The sequence below is a fragment of the Ochotona curzoniae genome, unplaced genomic scaffold (assembly GCF_017591425.1).
Source record: "Ochotona curzoniae isolate NIBS_2020 unplaced genomic scaffold, NIBS_Ocur_1.0 scaffold_4701, whole genome shotgun sequence".
Taxonomy (NCBI): domain Eukaryota; kingdom Metazoa; phylum Chordata; class Mammalia; order Lagomorpha; family Ochotonidae; genus Ochotona; species Ochotona curzoniae.
In genome coordinates, this window is record NW_024467122.1 from 67,902,695 (window position 1) to 67,918,606 (window position 15,912).

Below are 15,912 nucleotides of genomic sequence, written 5' to 3' on the forward strand. Positions count from 1 at the left end.
GCATTTAAACATTTTTCCTATGAATATCCCTTTAGGATATGGTAGTGGGGGGAATCTTACTAATCAAGGCAAAATTATGATAATGTATATATTCTATTATTTCATATAAGCTCATTAAAAAAACACCAGACTATTACCTGGAAATTTGATTCCTGGTCCCACCATCCTTCTGAGCTAGTCACACTGGTCTGTGTGATGTCTTGAGGAATACGCCAAACACATACTAAGCCACTCTGACAGCCACTTAAAAAAATTAATCACATAAAATCAAAACATGCCAATATACAAAAGTCAAAAAAATTAACAGCATCAATTAAGGGCCAATAGAACCAGAGTAATATTACATTGAAAAATTATATTGTAGTAGGTGTGCTATAATAATTTAAAGGAAATACAACTGGGATCAACATTCTAACAACATCATACCCAGATAAAAAAGATTACATACCAACTTTCCCACTAGAAAACTAATTAGTATTCCTGAAATGCTTTACAGTGTTACAGATTAGAAAAACAGTAACTAGCTACAGTGAGAAGCCATACTTCAGGTGAATAACCACCTACACTAACATAAACATGAGGACAACACACATGCACATAAATAATGACTTACGTAGCCATCAGTAATTGCAACTTGGATCCTTTCCCTGGAAGATTGCACCAAGCAATGCCATTTACAACAGATGGATGGCAGAGTGAATGGAGACAGCGCCAGCATCCTGCAGCAAGCCCCCACAGTTTCACATGTTCTTCTTTGGCACATGTCAAAAGAATATGACCTGTGGGGTCCCACTTCATACTAACAATGGTTTCCTTAGATGGTGCAGGGAGGGAAAAAAACAAAGAGTAATGCTTTCTTTGCAAGTAAATACTTAAAATTTAACAAAGTATGATCTATATTTGCACAAATACTATTTGGAAATGAATTTCATGTAAATCAGGTGTTGACACACATCAATCTCAACTGACATAACTCAGCTTTTAATAGTTTGTATTACACATATTTGCTATTGCTAATGACAAACAACTGTTAGCTGAATGAATTATAAAATGCTTAAAACGGATATCTTCCACAAAAAATGAGATATTTTTCATTAGCATTTGCCTTTGTTAAGAACAGTTTTTATTCAATGAAAACCATTACACATATATATACAAAAAGAAAAGAAACTTTTAACAAAATGCCCTTCACATCAAACCAGTGTGAAGGACATTTCTCACATTCTCTTAAGTGTCTGAGAGAAACACGGGACACATTTTGCATTTATATGACTGTGATCACTGCACTCTTTCAATTTTTTTTTTTTTTTACTGTCCTCCACACCTTCCAATTCTTGCTTTCATGTTACCTGCCTAGAAGGTTCTATAAACATCAGAACTGGTAACTTCTGTATAAAGTAAAATAATAGTAAAATGATCATTCTTCATGGGATTTCTAGTATTAGTGGGAGGCACTTTGAAGAACGGGTCTTCTGACAGTATTCCTATTTCACATTTTAAAATTTCACTTCTTTCATGGCTGAAGGCTTTTTACATATACTTCTCTACATACATACACAATCCAAAGACTTCATGCATGAATATGAAATTATGACTGATGTAAAAAAATTAAAGAAATTAGTATCAAGCAATACTACTGCAAATATCAAGAAAAAGATGGTTAAATAGACTTGCATGTGGCTCATCTATCCACAAATAAATAAATAAACTGAACAACAGGGGCTGACCCCACGGTGTAGTGCGTAAGGCTACCACCCAAGTGTGAGCATCTTATAGGGATGCCAATTCAAGCTCTGACTGCTCCACTTTCAATCCAGCTCCTTGCTAAAGTGCCTGGTAAAGCAAATGCAAATGGCTAAAGTACTTGGACTCCCACCACCACACGGGAGATCTGGAAGCAGCTCCTGGCTTTGGAATGACCTAGCTCCACTGTTGTGTCCATTTGGGCAGTGAACCAGCAAACAGAAGACCTTTCTCTCTGTATCTCTGTCTATGTGTAATTTGGCCTTAAGCATATATAAATAAATAAATCATTTTTAAAATGACAACAATAACAAAGAGTAAACAAATATGTTCTGCCTGGAACAACTGAAGAAGTATGCTGGAGAGTAGCAGGGAAGGTCAACCCTGAGGAGCACAAATCCCAAGGCAACACCACAGAGGAGTGAGGCGTCCTGCCCCTTAGATTGTCTTCCCAAGCCAGATCAGCTCAGGGCCAAGTCAGACTTTCCCTTGTAGGGCAAAGTCAGCTAGAGATCCCGAACTGTCCGGACTGCCACTGCAGATGTATCCAGCATTCAGACTCTGGACAGTTTGGGAAAGTTGTCCAACGTTCACACAGTTAAAATGACATAAACTAGAAGCCCAACTTAATCACCATCCTTCCAAGACCTAAGCCGCTATTTCCATTTGAAACTGGACCCATAGCTACTGTGAATGCTCCTCTGGTGGCTAGTGGTTACAATACATCTCCAATCTTAGGATTACTCCAGCATGCTCACACAGGCATCTGCAGCAACATCATCCCAATGTTCAGAGTCTAGGGCCACCAGAAAATCTGATCACTGGTGTCTCACTCTCCCAGGGAACAGCTGGACTTCTAGAAGGGAAGGTGACATACAGTCAGTGGCTTGCATGCACCAGGGCCCAGCCTGACTGGCTCTGTGCCCTGGAGAGCCTGCTATTCTACCAACCAGCCTGTAATGGCCCAGAAACCTGGCCGGATAACCACTGTAGCACAGGTCCTCTCCCCTTCATTGAGCCTACCACACAGCCAGCCAGTGGCCTTGGCCACTGCAATGGGCAAGGTATAATGTAGAGTTTTAATAGCCACAAGACATTCCCACTTCCAGTCATACCACACCACTACAAACAGCCTCAGCTGATGACAGTGAGTGATGTCACCATAAGCTGCACTACAGAGGATTACACCTGAAGAACTGCAGAGAGACCACAGTACTGAGTCTATTTACAGTCGAACACACCATACCCAAACAAGCTAGCATCTATCCACAAGGAAAAGCCTGTCTCATTGGGGGGAAAAGTCCCCCAAAACTGGAAAAGGAGACTGTTGCACTTGATGAGGAAATTATCAGTGTAAGGAGACACACAACAGAAAACAAGAAAGAAACATGGCACCTCCAAGGCAGGATAATAATTCTCTAATACTATTCCAGAGAAAAGAAACTTTATAAAATGCATTAAAGGTGGAGAAAGGCACAGAAAGGTACACTGAACAAAATAATAGCCTAAACAACTCAAGACTTTGGATAATGGTGGACAGTTAGATTCACAAAGCTCAAATAACTCAAATAGACTGCATCTTGCTCTTCATAGCATGTTTTCATATAATTGTCAAAAGGCAAAGGGATTTCACAGAAGAAACCCTGCAGGCCAGTTGAACAGGATGAATTATTCAGAGTGCTGAAAGAAAAAATTGCCCATCAAGATTGCTACACCCTGTAAAGTCATCCTTAAGTTGAGAAGCTAGACAGGTAAAGACAGTCTGAGATTTCAAAAATGGAGGATTTGACACAACCAGACCACCCTTAGTAGAAATGCTTCAGTGAGTCCTACACCTAGAACTCAAAGGTTAGTATCTACTAGCATGAAAACACCTGAGGCATAAAATCTGGTAGTAGATAAACAGATAAGAAAAAGGAATCAAACCTTATCACATCATCACTACAGAAGAACAGAAGAAGGTCAAACCACAAACAGAGGAAGAGACAAAGGCTACATAAGAAAATGAGAAAATAATGAACACAACAACAGGAGCAGGTTTTAACCTACCAATAGCCTTGAATACAAATAGATAAAATTCCCCCTAGCCTGGGGGAGGGGGAGTGTTTTAGCACAGTAGGTAAAGCTTCTACCTGTTACGATGGCACCCACTATGGGTGCTGGTTTGAAACCTGGCTGCTCCAATTCTGATTCTGCTCCCTGCTAACAGCCTGGGAACAGCAGAGGACAATGGCTCTAGTATTTGGACCTCCGCCACCCATGTGGGAGACCTGGATGACACTCCTCGTTCCTGGCTTCAGCTTGGTTCAGCCCTTGCTACTGCTGCAATTTGGGGAGTAAAAGGGCAGATGGAAAATTCATTCTCTCTCCCTCTGTTTGTAATTCTGACTTATAAATAAACAATTTTTTTTTGCCTGGCTGAATGGATAAAATATCAAGACAAAACTATATACTACCTACCAGTGACTTACCAGTAAAGACACACACATATTGAAAGTGAAGGAATGGAAAGATTTGCATGCATGAGTTAGTGTGTTGTACAGTAGTTAAGTTTTCCCTTGGGATGTCTGCATCCCATACCCAAGTGCCTGGATTCAAGACTCAGTTCCCTTACTACTTTTTTTTTTTTTTTTTTAAAGATTTACTTCTTTTTATTGGAAAGGCAGATTTACAGAGAGAACATGACACAGAGAAAGATCTTCCATCTGCTGATTCACTCCTCAAGTGGCTACAACAGCCAGAGCTGAGCTGATCCAAAGCCAGGAACCAGGAGCCAGGAGCTTCCTGTTTCTCACGTGGGTGCAGGGTCCCAAAGCTTTGTGCCATCTTCCCACTGTTTTCCCAGGCCACAGGCAGGGAGCTGGATGGGAAGTAGAGCAGTCAAGACACAAACCAGCACCCATACGAGATCCTGGCAGATGAAAGGGGGAGACTTGGCCACGAGCTATCGTGCCAGACCCTCAGTTCCTGTATTTCCAATCCAGTTTCCTGCTAATGTGTACTCTGAACAGTGGGTAATGGCTCAATCACTCAGGCCCCTGATCACCATGCTGGGAGTCCTGGGTTGAATTCCTGGCTCCTTCTTTGGCCTGGCAGAAACAGTCAAGATCGCTGTGAGCATTTGGAAGAATGAATTAGTGAATGAGAGGCCTCTATTTCTCTTTCTGTTCTCTCTTTCAAATATAATTAGCTAATTAATTTGTCTAAAATCTATGTTATAGATCAGATGGACCTAAGAAATATTTTGAAAATCATTTATTTAGATATTTGAAAGGCAGAGTTACTGAGAGAGAGGAAGAGACGGAGATCTTCATTCACTGGTTCACATTTCAAAAAACTACAACAGTTGGGGCTGGACCAGGTAGGAGCCAGGAGCTGCTTCTGTAGGTCTCATGTGGGTGGCAGGGACCCAAGTACTTGGGTCTTTTGCTGCTGCTGCTTTTCAGGACATTAGTAGGGGGTTGGACTAGAAGTGGAGCATCTAGGACTTGAACTGATGCTCATATAGGATGTTAGCATCTCATACAGCAGCTTGACCCTACTGTGCCACAATACTAGCTCCACAGATAATTACAGAATATTCATACAAGAGCTAGAGAACATACATTCTTCTTATCAGTATATGGAATATTTGACACTCCTAGAATTTGTATAAGACCACAAAAGACTCTTATTGGCTGAAGCAATCCTAAGCAGAAAGAAAAAACTTGGATGTATCACAATATCTGACTTGAAAACACTACAAAATTTTGATTATCAAAACAGAATGGCGCTACCATAAACACAGATAGAACAGGTACAGAGTTCAGAAATAAATCCATGTATCTATAGCCAACTGATTTATGACAAAAGCACCATGCATGTATTCATACATTGGAGAAAGGACCATCTCTTCAATGACTGATGTTGGGAAAATTGAATATCCACACATAGAAGAATGAATGTGAGTGTGCGTACACACACACACACACACACACACAGAGCCAATTCTCACCATACACAAAAATCAATTCAAAATGAACCAAAGATGTGCTAGTAAGACCAGAAACTAAGACGCTATTGTAAGAAAACACAGGGTAAATGTTTTGGCACACTGGTCTGAGCAGATATTTCTTAGGTATGATCCCAAAAGCACAGGCAAAAAATGGACAAAGGGGAGCACATCAAAGTGGAAGATTGGGTAGAGCAATTAACAGACTGAAAGAGAAAGGGAAAAAAACATTTGCAAACTATTTACCTGATAAGATTAATATCTAGAACATTTAGAGGACTCAATAACAAAAAGTAAATAATCCAATTTAGAAATGGACAAATAACCTGAACATTTCCTAAAATACATACAAAAGACTAACAAGTAAATAAAAAATTGCTCAACATCATTAATCTAGAAAATGCTAATCAAAACTACAATGAGATATCATCTCATACTTGTTAGAAGGTCTACTATCAAAAGACAAAAAATAATCAGTGTTAACAAAGAGGCAGAGAAACGGAAACTGAGACACGGTTAGTGGAAAATAAATTAGCACAGTCACATGGAAAACAGTATAGAGGTTTGTTTTGTTTTGTTTTGTTTTAAAGATCTGTTTATTTTTACTGGAAAGGTGGATATATAGAGAGGAGGAGAGACAGAGAGAAAGATCTTCTGTCCAATGGTTCACTCCCCAAGTGGCCACAATGACTGCAGCTGAGCCAATAAAAGCCAGGAGCCAGGAACCTCCTCCAGGTCTCCCATGTGGGTGCAGGGTCCCAAGGCTTTGGGCCATCCTCAACTGCTTTCCCAGGCCACAAGCAGGGAGCTGGATAGGAAGGGGGCCTGCCAGGATTAGAACTGGTGCCCATACGGGATCCTGGTGCATCAAGGTGAGGACTTTTAACCACTATGCTATTGTACCAGGCCCGAAGTTTCTAGAAATAGCATCTCCAAATCTTTTTGCTGCCATCTGGTAATTCTACTCCTGGGTATAGATCTAAAAAAAAAAAAGTGAGGTGTCAGTACACTGAAAAGACAAAAGACACCTGCACTCCCATGATAAATCACAATAGCCAAAACATGCAATCAACCTACATGTCCACCATGGGTGAAAAAAATATTACATATATGCACAATAAAATATTTGTTGTTCAGGCATAGAAAAGAATGAAATTTGAACATCTGCACGAACACTGCAAATGAAATAAAATTTTCTAGATGAAAATAGAGGGCAGTGATGTTAACTGAAATAATTTAGGCCAAACATAAAAAGATAAATCCCACATAATTTTACCCATTGTGAACACTAAAAGAATTGATGTTAAAAACGTAAAAAAAAAAAACCAACACAAAAGTGCTTACCAGAGGTTAGAAAGTATGGAAAGGGGACTGGAGAGAGGGCTCTTACCAGGGAGAGGGGTATAGTTACAGGAGCAACTTTTCATGTTCTAAAGCAAAATACAGTAAATGTAGTTGACAGCAAAAATCAGGTATTTCAAAATAGCCAGTAAAGAGAATTTTGAATGTTCCCAGGACAAAGAAATGAGCTTGAGGTGATAGGTGTACCAATTATTTTTATCTGACCAGTATATACTATATATGTATTGAAACACCTTGTATCCATAAAGATGTGCAATTGTTACTTTTTTTTAAATCAAGAAAAAGTCACCATCTGTTAAAGTTGTTTTTACCTTATGTGCATCAATCAGAACAATGCCTCCTTTCTCAAGTGGTTCCTTCGTTCCCAACAACAATTTTCCATCAAAATATCCCACTGCAAATGGTCTGTCTTCACTGAACCAGGCAATGCAAGTAACAGATACTAACATGATTTAAAAGAAAGAGAAGAGAATAAGAGAGAGACACTTGACATTGTCACACTTAAAAGAGATTTTAAAATAAATAAATGCTATTGCAACCACTATTTAGTAAGTTTCCAGAGAGCTTTAGAGTCTATTCACATAAAACGTACACAACTGGGGATGTCACAAAACTCATGTCATTTATAAAAGACAAAGATTGTCTCATTTTAAAACTCATTCTTCTTTCTTATGGCTATTAAAGTCAAGATGAAATCCCAGATACACAAATTGTAAGGAAATTCACTGCCATTAGACCATCCTTACACTAAATGTTTAAAAGACTCTACATGTAACAGAAGGATGATAATTATCATGACAAAAATAAAAGAATGCATAAAAAAACTTGACAGAAAGTGAATTCTGTCACTACCAGGTTTTTGGACCAGAACCTACTATGAAAGTGAGAGGTGAGATAACTCAAGTCTAAAAGGAAAATCACCCGGCCCTTCTGCTTTACCTCCCTATACAGTGTCTCCCAAACTAAACATCCTATAGTAATAAACGACACTCATCTTTAATTCTTTCTAAGACAGCATTTGTCTGTGAGGACAGAATGGAGTTACAATGTATCTGAGTGGGTGAGGGAAGGGTTCTTCCCTGTGTATCTTTCAAAATTTTAACTTTGAACCTTATTAAGGTATGACCTTTTTTTTTTCATTTTTTATTTTAAACATTTACTTCCATGAACAAACTTTGTATACATGTGTTGTATACAATATGTTATCAAAAACGTACATAGTATGAAGTAATTAAACCAAACTGACATTCACTATCTCATACACTAATTTTTGGTGATGAAACACTTAAAATACTATCTAATTTCAAGGGTATAATATGTATGTCTCAGATCTATCTATCACCCTTTTTTTTAAAACTTATTTTTGCTGATGAGTCCTTTCTGTAACTTAAGTTATTTGGAATATCGATTCCTTAGAAGATATGGGGTTTGTAAGTAAAATTCCTTACATTGTTCTTCCTCCACTTACAGAAGCTTCTTAGTTTATCTATTTTTGCACCTGTTTCATAAAAACGTTGCCAAGTCTAGTATCATAGGTTACACTTCCCTAGGTCCCCACTATGCTTCCGTTAGTAGTTTTAGTTTAATGGGTATGACCTATTTTTAAAAAAACTAAATCTAAAGAGGAAATTCTTCAGTTTTACTAAACAGACACTATGACCTCCGAATTACCCCATCCCCTCAAACACTTAAGAAAAACTACCTACTAAAATGCCCATCAAAGGTACACAGTGAGAAAACAAATGAAGTAGATTCTTTACTATTTCTTCTCAGACCAGGAACTTCCCTTCTCTCTTTCCACTTCTTCAATCAACCTATTTGTTAACAATTTAACCTCTGCTAATGATTTTTTTTTCTCTTGGATAGTCTTAACTTTACGAAGGAGACAGGAAGCCTGCTATGAATGTTAAGTTATTTACACAAAGAACGCATGACTAACAGGCTGTTTCTAACATTAAATCTCATTGGACAGAAAAGTGTTGTGGTGGCAGTAAGGAGTGAAATAGATCTGAATTCAGTAGCTAAATAAAATGAAACACAAACTGGAATATTTAGAAAACATAGCTGAAAAGAACATTATCTTGGCACTTTCAACAGGTAAGCCTATTTGATTTGGGAAGACTCTCTGAGCCAGACACAAGTGCGGTCATTTACCATCCTTTCGATAGCAATGCTCCAATTCTCGCCGGTGCATGGTGGACACATCAACAACTTCAATCAGTCCTATAGATCCATCCATGCGGCCCACCAACAGTAACTCTGGAGACTCTCCTGACCAGGCTGTAGCAGGAGCCTCTTCAGGCCAAGCCAGGGCAGACACCCAGTGAGGTTGAATATCTACTAATCCTTTGCCTCCTACACAGGGAAAAAAATGTTAATTGATTGTCACTTAATTCTTTCAAAGAAAAACAACTCAAAAAATAAATACTAGTCAATTCTAAGACACACTCAAACCAGCCCTCAACTTCATAATAGCACACTAACCAATCAACATGTAGGATCCTTCATTTATGTATTACATACTAAGGCTCTTAAAATCCATGGAAAATGTATATCATGAAAAACGTATACAGAGATTAAGTTTTTTTAAAACTAAAATAATTCTATTTATTTATTTGAAAGGCAGAGTAATGATGGGGCTAGGGGAATCTTTCTTCTGCTAGTTCACACTCCAGACTGCTGCAATACCAGGGTTGGGCTGGGCTGAAGCCAGAATCTCAGAATCGTCTCCCATGAGAGTAGCAGGAGTCCAAGTAGTTGAACAATCACCTGTCATCTCACAGGATGCATCCCCAGAGAGTTGACAGGAAGCATAGCATCGGACCTCAAACCGGTACTCCAAAAGCAGCAGCTTAATTAGCTACGCTACAACGTCTGTCCAAAGCCAGCCTCTGACCATGAAAGTTTATGTGTATTTATCTGAGAGACACAGAGATTCTGAAAGAGTCCTGATTCACTGATTTATTCATCAAATGCCTCCAACAACCAGGCCTGGGCTGGACTGAGGTCAAAGCTAGGAGCCAGGAACTCCATCCACCATCCATGTTTCCCACATAGGTGTCAAGAACAGAATTACATGAGCTATCCCAGCTGCCTCCAAGGGTCTGCATAATCAAAACCCAGCTACTTCAATGTGGATGCAAGTCTTAACTGCTATGCTATATGCCTGCCCACCTTGGTTTTAATTCCATTTTCCACAAACTTTTTGAATTACCCTCATGTGATTATCAGATTGATAGGCTTAACAGGACAATAATATGTACAAGAAAAAGAGTAGAGGCAATTTTTCAACCTACAAATGTCAAACACTTAAGTCCTAATAGTTATTGAAAACCAAATTAATTGACCAACAGTTAAAGTTAACCTCCAAATATGTGAAATAGAAGAAAACACTACTAGCTGTAAGGTTAAAATATTTTAATTTTCCAGAGTAATACAATAAAAGCTGATAAGATTGGGCCTGGCGCAATGGTTCAGCAGCTAAATCCTCACCTTGCATGCACCAGGATCCCAACTGGACACGAATTTGTGCCCTGGCTGCTCCACTTCCCATCCAGCTCCCTACTTGTGGCCTGCGAAAGCAGTTGAGGATGGCCTGAAGCCTTGGGACCCTGCACCTGTGTGGGAGACCTGGAAGAGGCTCCTGGCTCCTGGCTTTGGGTCAGCTCATTTCTGGCTGTTGCAGCCACCTGAGGAGTGAACTAATGGAAGATTTTTCTGTCTTTCCTTCTCTTTGTAAATCTGCCTTTGCAATAAAAATAAAATAACTCTTTAAAATATACTGATAGGAATGTGTACTTGTGAAACAAACAACAGAAACACCTCAAGCCATTAAAAAATATACTGCTTAGGGCCCGGCGGCGTGGCTTAGTGGCTAAAGCCCTTGCCTTGAACGCACCGGGATCCCATATGGGCGCCGGTTCTAATCCCGGCAGCACCACTTCCCATCCAGCTCCCTGCTTGTGGCCTGGGAAAGCAGTCAGGGACAGCCCAAAGCCTTGGGACCCTGCACCCGCGTGGGAGACCTGGAAGAAGTTCCTGGTTCCTGGCTTCGGATCGGCATAGCACCGGCCGTTGCGCTCACTTGGGGAGTGAATCTTCAGACAGAAGATCTTTCTCTCTGTCTCTCCTCCTCTCTGTATATCTGACTTTGTAATAAAAATAAATAAATCTTAATATATATATATATATACTGCTTAAAGCCAGTGATTGTTACTTCACTTCAAACCCTAATCTGAACATTTAGTAGTACATTAAAAGAATTTTTAGTTTACAACTACTAGGTTAGTTAGAACTCCTAGAAAGAAAAGATAGGGAATAGGTTACACCCTCCCTAGTTAAAACCACATTGTGCAGATTTGCACAGTTGTTGAATAGCCAGAGAGTTCTAAAGCTTTAAAGAAAAAAAAAAAAAAGCTATGATTAGGACTCAGAAGGCCAACATAAAGTGCTAAGAAGTAGCTTCCATGATTTATTGTTATTTCTATGATTCTTACCATTAACTTGCCAGATATTCACCATCTTTTCCAAAGCTCCAGCCAGGTACTTCCCACTGATACTCCAAGAAACAGGTGAGAAACTTGGATCACTGGGTGATCCCAGGCTTTCCTCAGCATCTCCTTCCCTAGAATACGGTAAACATGCATAGAATTCTCTTCATCATCCAAAAGCAAACTACAACGCAAATTTGAAAATAAGGACTTCATACAAAACAAAGCATCCAACAGTAGACTTTTCCATTTCAAAGCGTGGTTACCAATATTAATAATTATGCATTAGTTGGTGTGTGTAGTCATCTGAAAATTGTAGGATTATGAAAAAATGCTTAGAGCATTCCTCATATAATATGCGTATGATTTGGCAACAAAAAATGCAGATGTTGGGCCTACCATGAATGGCAAGTAGCTAAATCCTCGCCTTGTATCCACCAGGATCCCAAGTGGGCCCTGGTTTGAATCCCAGCTGGCTCCATTTTCCATTCAGCTCCCTGCTTATGGCCTGGGAAAGCAGTAGAAGATGACCCTGTGACCGTGTGGGAGACCCTGACAAAGTCCTAGCTTCTGGCTTTGGATCAGCTCATCTCTTGTCACTGCGCTACTTGGAGAGTGAACCAGAGGACAGAAAATCTTTCTCTCTCTATCTCCTTCTCTTTCTCTCTCTCTATATATCTGCCTTTCCAATAAAAAAATTAAAAATTTAGATTTTGTATGAGCTATAAATACAGTCATTACTGAGAACATACCAGTTCTGGCTTGCCTAACCTCAAGGAAGTCCTTAGGAAAGAAATATTTACAACAACTGTAATATCTACATTATGAAAAATGCAACACTCTGATAAAGATGTAATATAATTACTCTATTGCCTAAACAATCTTCTAAAAGTAATGAAAAGTCACCTTAATGTTTTATATAACTAAACATTTATTTGTTAACAGACAATGGTTTAATTCTGAATGAGTTCAAATATATTTTAAGATTACATTTTCTCAATAATTACCCTAGAATATTTTTTTAAAACCTGTAAATATAGAAATATAAATCAAACAGAAAAAAAATTTCAGTGGTAATTTGATTACATTAGCACAGCCAAGATGGGCCCGGTCCTGGATTCTGTTTTATTTTATTTATTACACAAGTGAAAATTGTACTCACAGTCTATTGAAGACGCAGGTTTGCTGCAGTGAATATTGTTTTTTGGTAACATTCCAAACTCGAATGGTGCCATCATTGCCGCTTGTAGCCAAAAGCCCTTTTTTATTGCACCACACACATGCCATTACCTAGAAAAATTGAAAGTCGTGACACTTGAACAAGTTTTAATACAGCTTTGTCACATGCAAAAGTTTCAACAGCTATTCCTGTGGTTGTCTTTTCATTCCTGATCTGATACTATTTGCATGCTATATCAGTCTAGCATACAGGGACTAGAGTTAAGTAACTATTAGGCTAACCCTGGTAAATGTTTTATCTGTGCATGTGTGAATGTGTGCATGTGTTTGTGTGTATATGCGTGTGTGCCACTGAGAAACAAAGAGACCTGAGGTTGAGGGAAAAAAGAGAAACACGAAGAGCTAAACTTGAGCTCTTAGAGAAGTCTACTCCATCTTAGTTCAGGTGATAAACACACTTCACATTTAAAATACATACTCTGTTCTGATGAGCCTCCAACTTGATGAAGGAGCATTTTCTGAGATCTCCTCCCATATCAGCAAGCGTTTGTGGAGTAGTTTGGTTGTCACGGTCGTGTGCAGCAAGAGTGCGCACAAGTTGTTGAGCAGCCCATTGCCTATGCTGTGAGGACAGCCTGGAGGACAGGCAGCAGGCTGCCAGGGCATTGGCCAGCTCCAGAGGGCCTACAGCAGAAGGATCATAGGAAGGATGGGCATACAATTGGGCAATAAAACCTGCTTAAACAAAACAATGAAATGATGCCCAGGTGAGAGCTGGTGGTGGTAAACAAAAATGGGTTAACCCATATCTTTTAAGAATTAGCAACTTATCAAGTACTCATGTCACTAACATTTGCACACAACATACAAAGCATTTATCTCATATCATATTCTACAATAGACACAATTCATTGCAAAAGCACATTTCATTACACATCAAACTACAGTCTTTGCTTCAAGGACACAGCAACCTAGGAACATAGCAGAAATCACTTCTAGGCCAGGGCGGAGGTAGCATGCCCTTAACAGTAACATTTTGGCTTTTCTTCAAAAGTACTCTAACATTTAATCAAGAGATCAGACTCTAACAATTCTAAAAGTCGATCTATCAAAACCAAATTGTCCCAATGGAGAGAAGGGGAGATAGCAGTGATTAACTAAGGGTTAATTAAAGGGTTATCATTTTAAGACAAAACAGTATTATCTTTATCCAAATTTTATTAAGGAATCTACCAAGATTCTTATCTATGACCACTCAAACTAAAACCTGTAACTAAATTAATTTAATAAATGTCTAATATTTATCTCCATTTAAAAAGTAGTCATGTACTTCTTTTATGTTATAAACTTAAAGAGATTATATTTTATTTATTATACATAATAACCTCAAAACGCACTTTAAAAAAATGAAATCAAGTTGATCAGAAGACAATGTATTTAAATAGGATGAGACTCACCTTTCTTTTCAACTTCTGACTTATCATAGTTAGGTCTCAGTTTGGCCCCTTTATCTGCCAGTAATGCCACAAGGGCCTGAGTTACAACAAAGTTTGGGGAGGTGACGAGCTTATTCTCTTCTGCAATTCCTCGAAGAAAACTGGGTAGAAACTTCCGTTGAATTGGATCATCAACGGTGGTGAGATTTACACCTGTTGCAGCAGAAATCAAGTTCTGAAATGGCAATTGAAACAAATGGGTTTAATTACTATACAAAATTTTGAAACAAAAACCTTTGAAAACTCAAGACTCAGCAGGAAATCTGCTTCTCCTGTTGCACTGGAACAGGAGAAGCACTGGAACTAACTTACCTGTGTACACAATTGTACCAGCAGTTTTGCAGCACTAGGAGCATTTGATGCCAGACATCCCACAGCGGTGCTCAAATAGGCCAGGCAAGAGATAGGCTTGTTGGTCTTGCTATGCCCACCTCGTGAACGTTCTGAGGTGCTTGCCATGGAAGAAGGGCTGGTGGAGAGGCCAGCTCTCCCTGCTGCAGCCAAGCACATTAATCGCACCAGCGTTCTAATATCTGTTAGCCCCAGGGACTCGAGACCAGCAGCCAAGCTACAACTGGAACCACTGCCAGGAAAGGAAAACACTTCAGATGCATAAAGAAAATGAATTTCTTAAGGGATCGTTTGGAGTCTGCTGCTGCATACTATCCATTGATCAACTAACAGAATAAAATGCAAACGGCATTACCACTGGCCAGACATATTCCAAGAATTAACAAAAATGCTATGCAAGCTGGAAATTAAACAAATACCAAAGTATAACATATAGGAATATTCACAAACCATGAATTTTGACAAATTGAATTCATGTTATCAGCCCAGAAGGGGTGGGGAAATAACATGATTCAGGGTCCATACAAAATTATCAACTTAGATATTTGCCTGCTATATGTTTTGAATTTTGAGTCCTGTCTGAGTTTGCCTTGGCAGGGCCAGACCCAAACATTTTGCAAGTCTTAGTTCACAGGCCAGATGGTTCTTTATCTAAGCTAGATAAAGAAACGGAACACTGCCAGCACCTCTGAAGTTGCCCTTGGACTCAGCTCCATTGTGAGGCCCTCAAATGTCACCATTGCTTAACTGACAGTGCAATAAACTAGCTTTCCCTGTTCTAAGCAGTACACAAATAATAAAACATGTATGGTAGTGTCTGGCTTCTTTGGCTCAACAATATCTTTTTAAGATTTATCCAGGGCCCGATGTGGTAGCCTAGTGACTAAAGTCCTTGCCTTGCATGTGTCAGGATGTCACATGGGCACTGGTTTGTGTCTTGACTGCTCTACTTCCCATCCAGCTCCCTGCTTGTGGCCTGGGAAAGCAGTGGAGGACAGCCCGAAACCTTGGGACCCTGCACCTGTGCGGGAGACCTGGAGGAAGCTCCTGGCTCCTGACTTTGGATCAGCTCATCTCATTGCAACCATTTGGGGAGTGAACAGTGGATGGAAGATCTTTCTGTCTTTCCTCCTTTCTGTATATCCGACTTTCCAATAAAAATAAAAATAAATCTTAAAAAAAGATTCATCCAAGTTGTTTCATTATAGGAGTTCATTCATTGTCACATAAAGTACCATGATCCATTCACTCAATGTGGAAGACAATCAAGTAGTTCAGACCAGTATGCAGTATGCAGTAT

The 15,912-nt window shown here is 39.4% G+C and overlaps 1 protein-coding gene across 10 annotated transcripts in view; it reads right to left on the bottom strand.

Moving 5' to 3' along the window:
* HERC1 (HECT and RLD domain containing E3 ubiquitin protein ligase family member 1) overlaps nt 1–15,912 on the bottom strand; it is a 183,515-nt gene that overhangs the window by 25,640 nt on the left and 141,963 nt on the right. For 7 of the 10 annotated variants that reach the window (XM_040970094.1, XM_040970093.1, XM_040970099.1 and 4 more), the window contains exons 49-57: nt 14,574–14,844; nt 14,223–14,436; nt 13,244–13,500; nt 12,749–12,876; nt 11,593–11,720; nt 9,251–9,451; nt 7,408–7,538; nt 614–813; nt 138–243 (exon numbers count right to left, since the gene is read on the bottom strand). In XM_040970094.1, coding sequence (XP_040826028.1) covers nt 138–243; nt 614–813; nt 7,408–7,538; nt 9,251–9,451; nt 11,593–11,720; nt 12,749–12,876; nt 13,244–13,500; nt 14,223–14,436; nt 14,574–14,844 — 1,636 coding nt within the window. The remainder of the gene's footprint in view (nt 1–137; nt 244–613; nt 814–7,407; nt 7,539–9,250; nt 9,452–11,592; nt 11,721–12,748; nt 12,877–13,243; nt 13,501–14,222; nt 14,437–14,573; nt 14,845–15,912) is intronic. The other 3 variants (XM_040970102.1, XM_040970101.1, XM_040970100.1) reach the window with 1 other exon arrangement.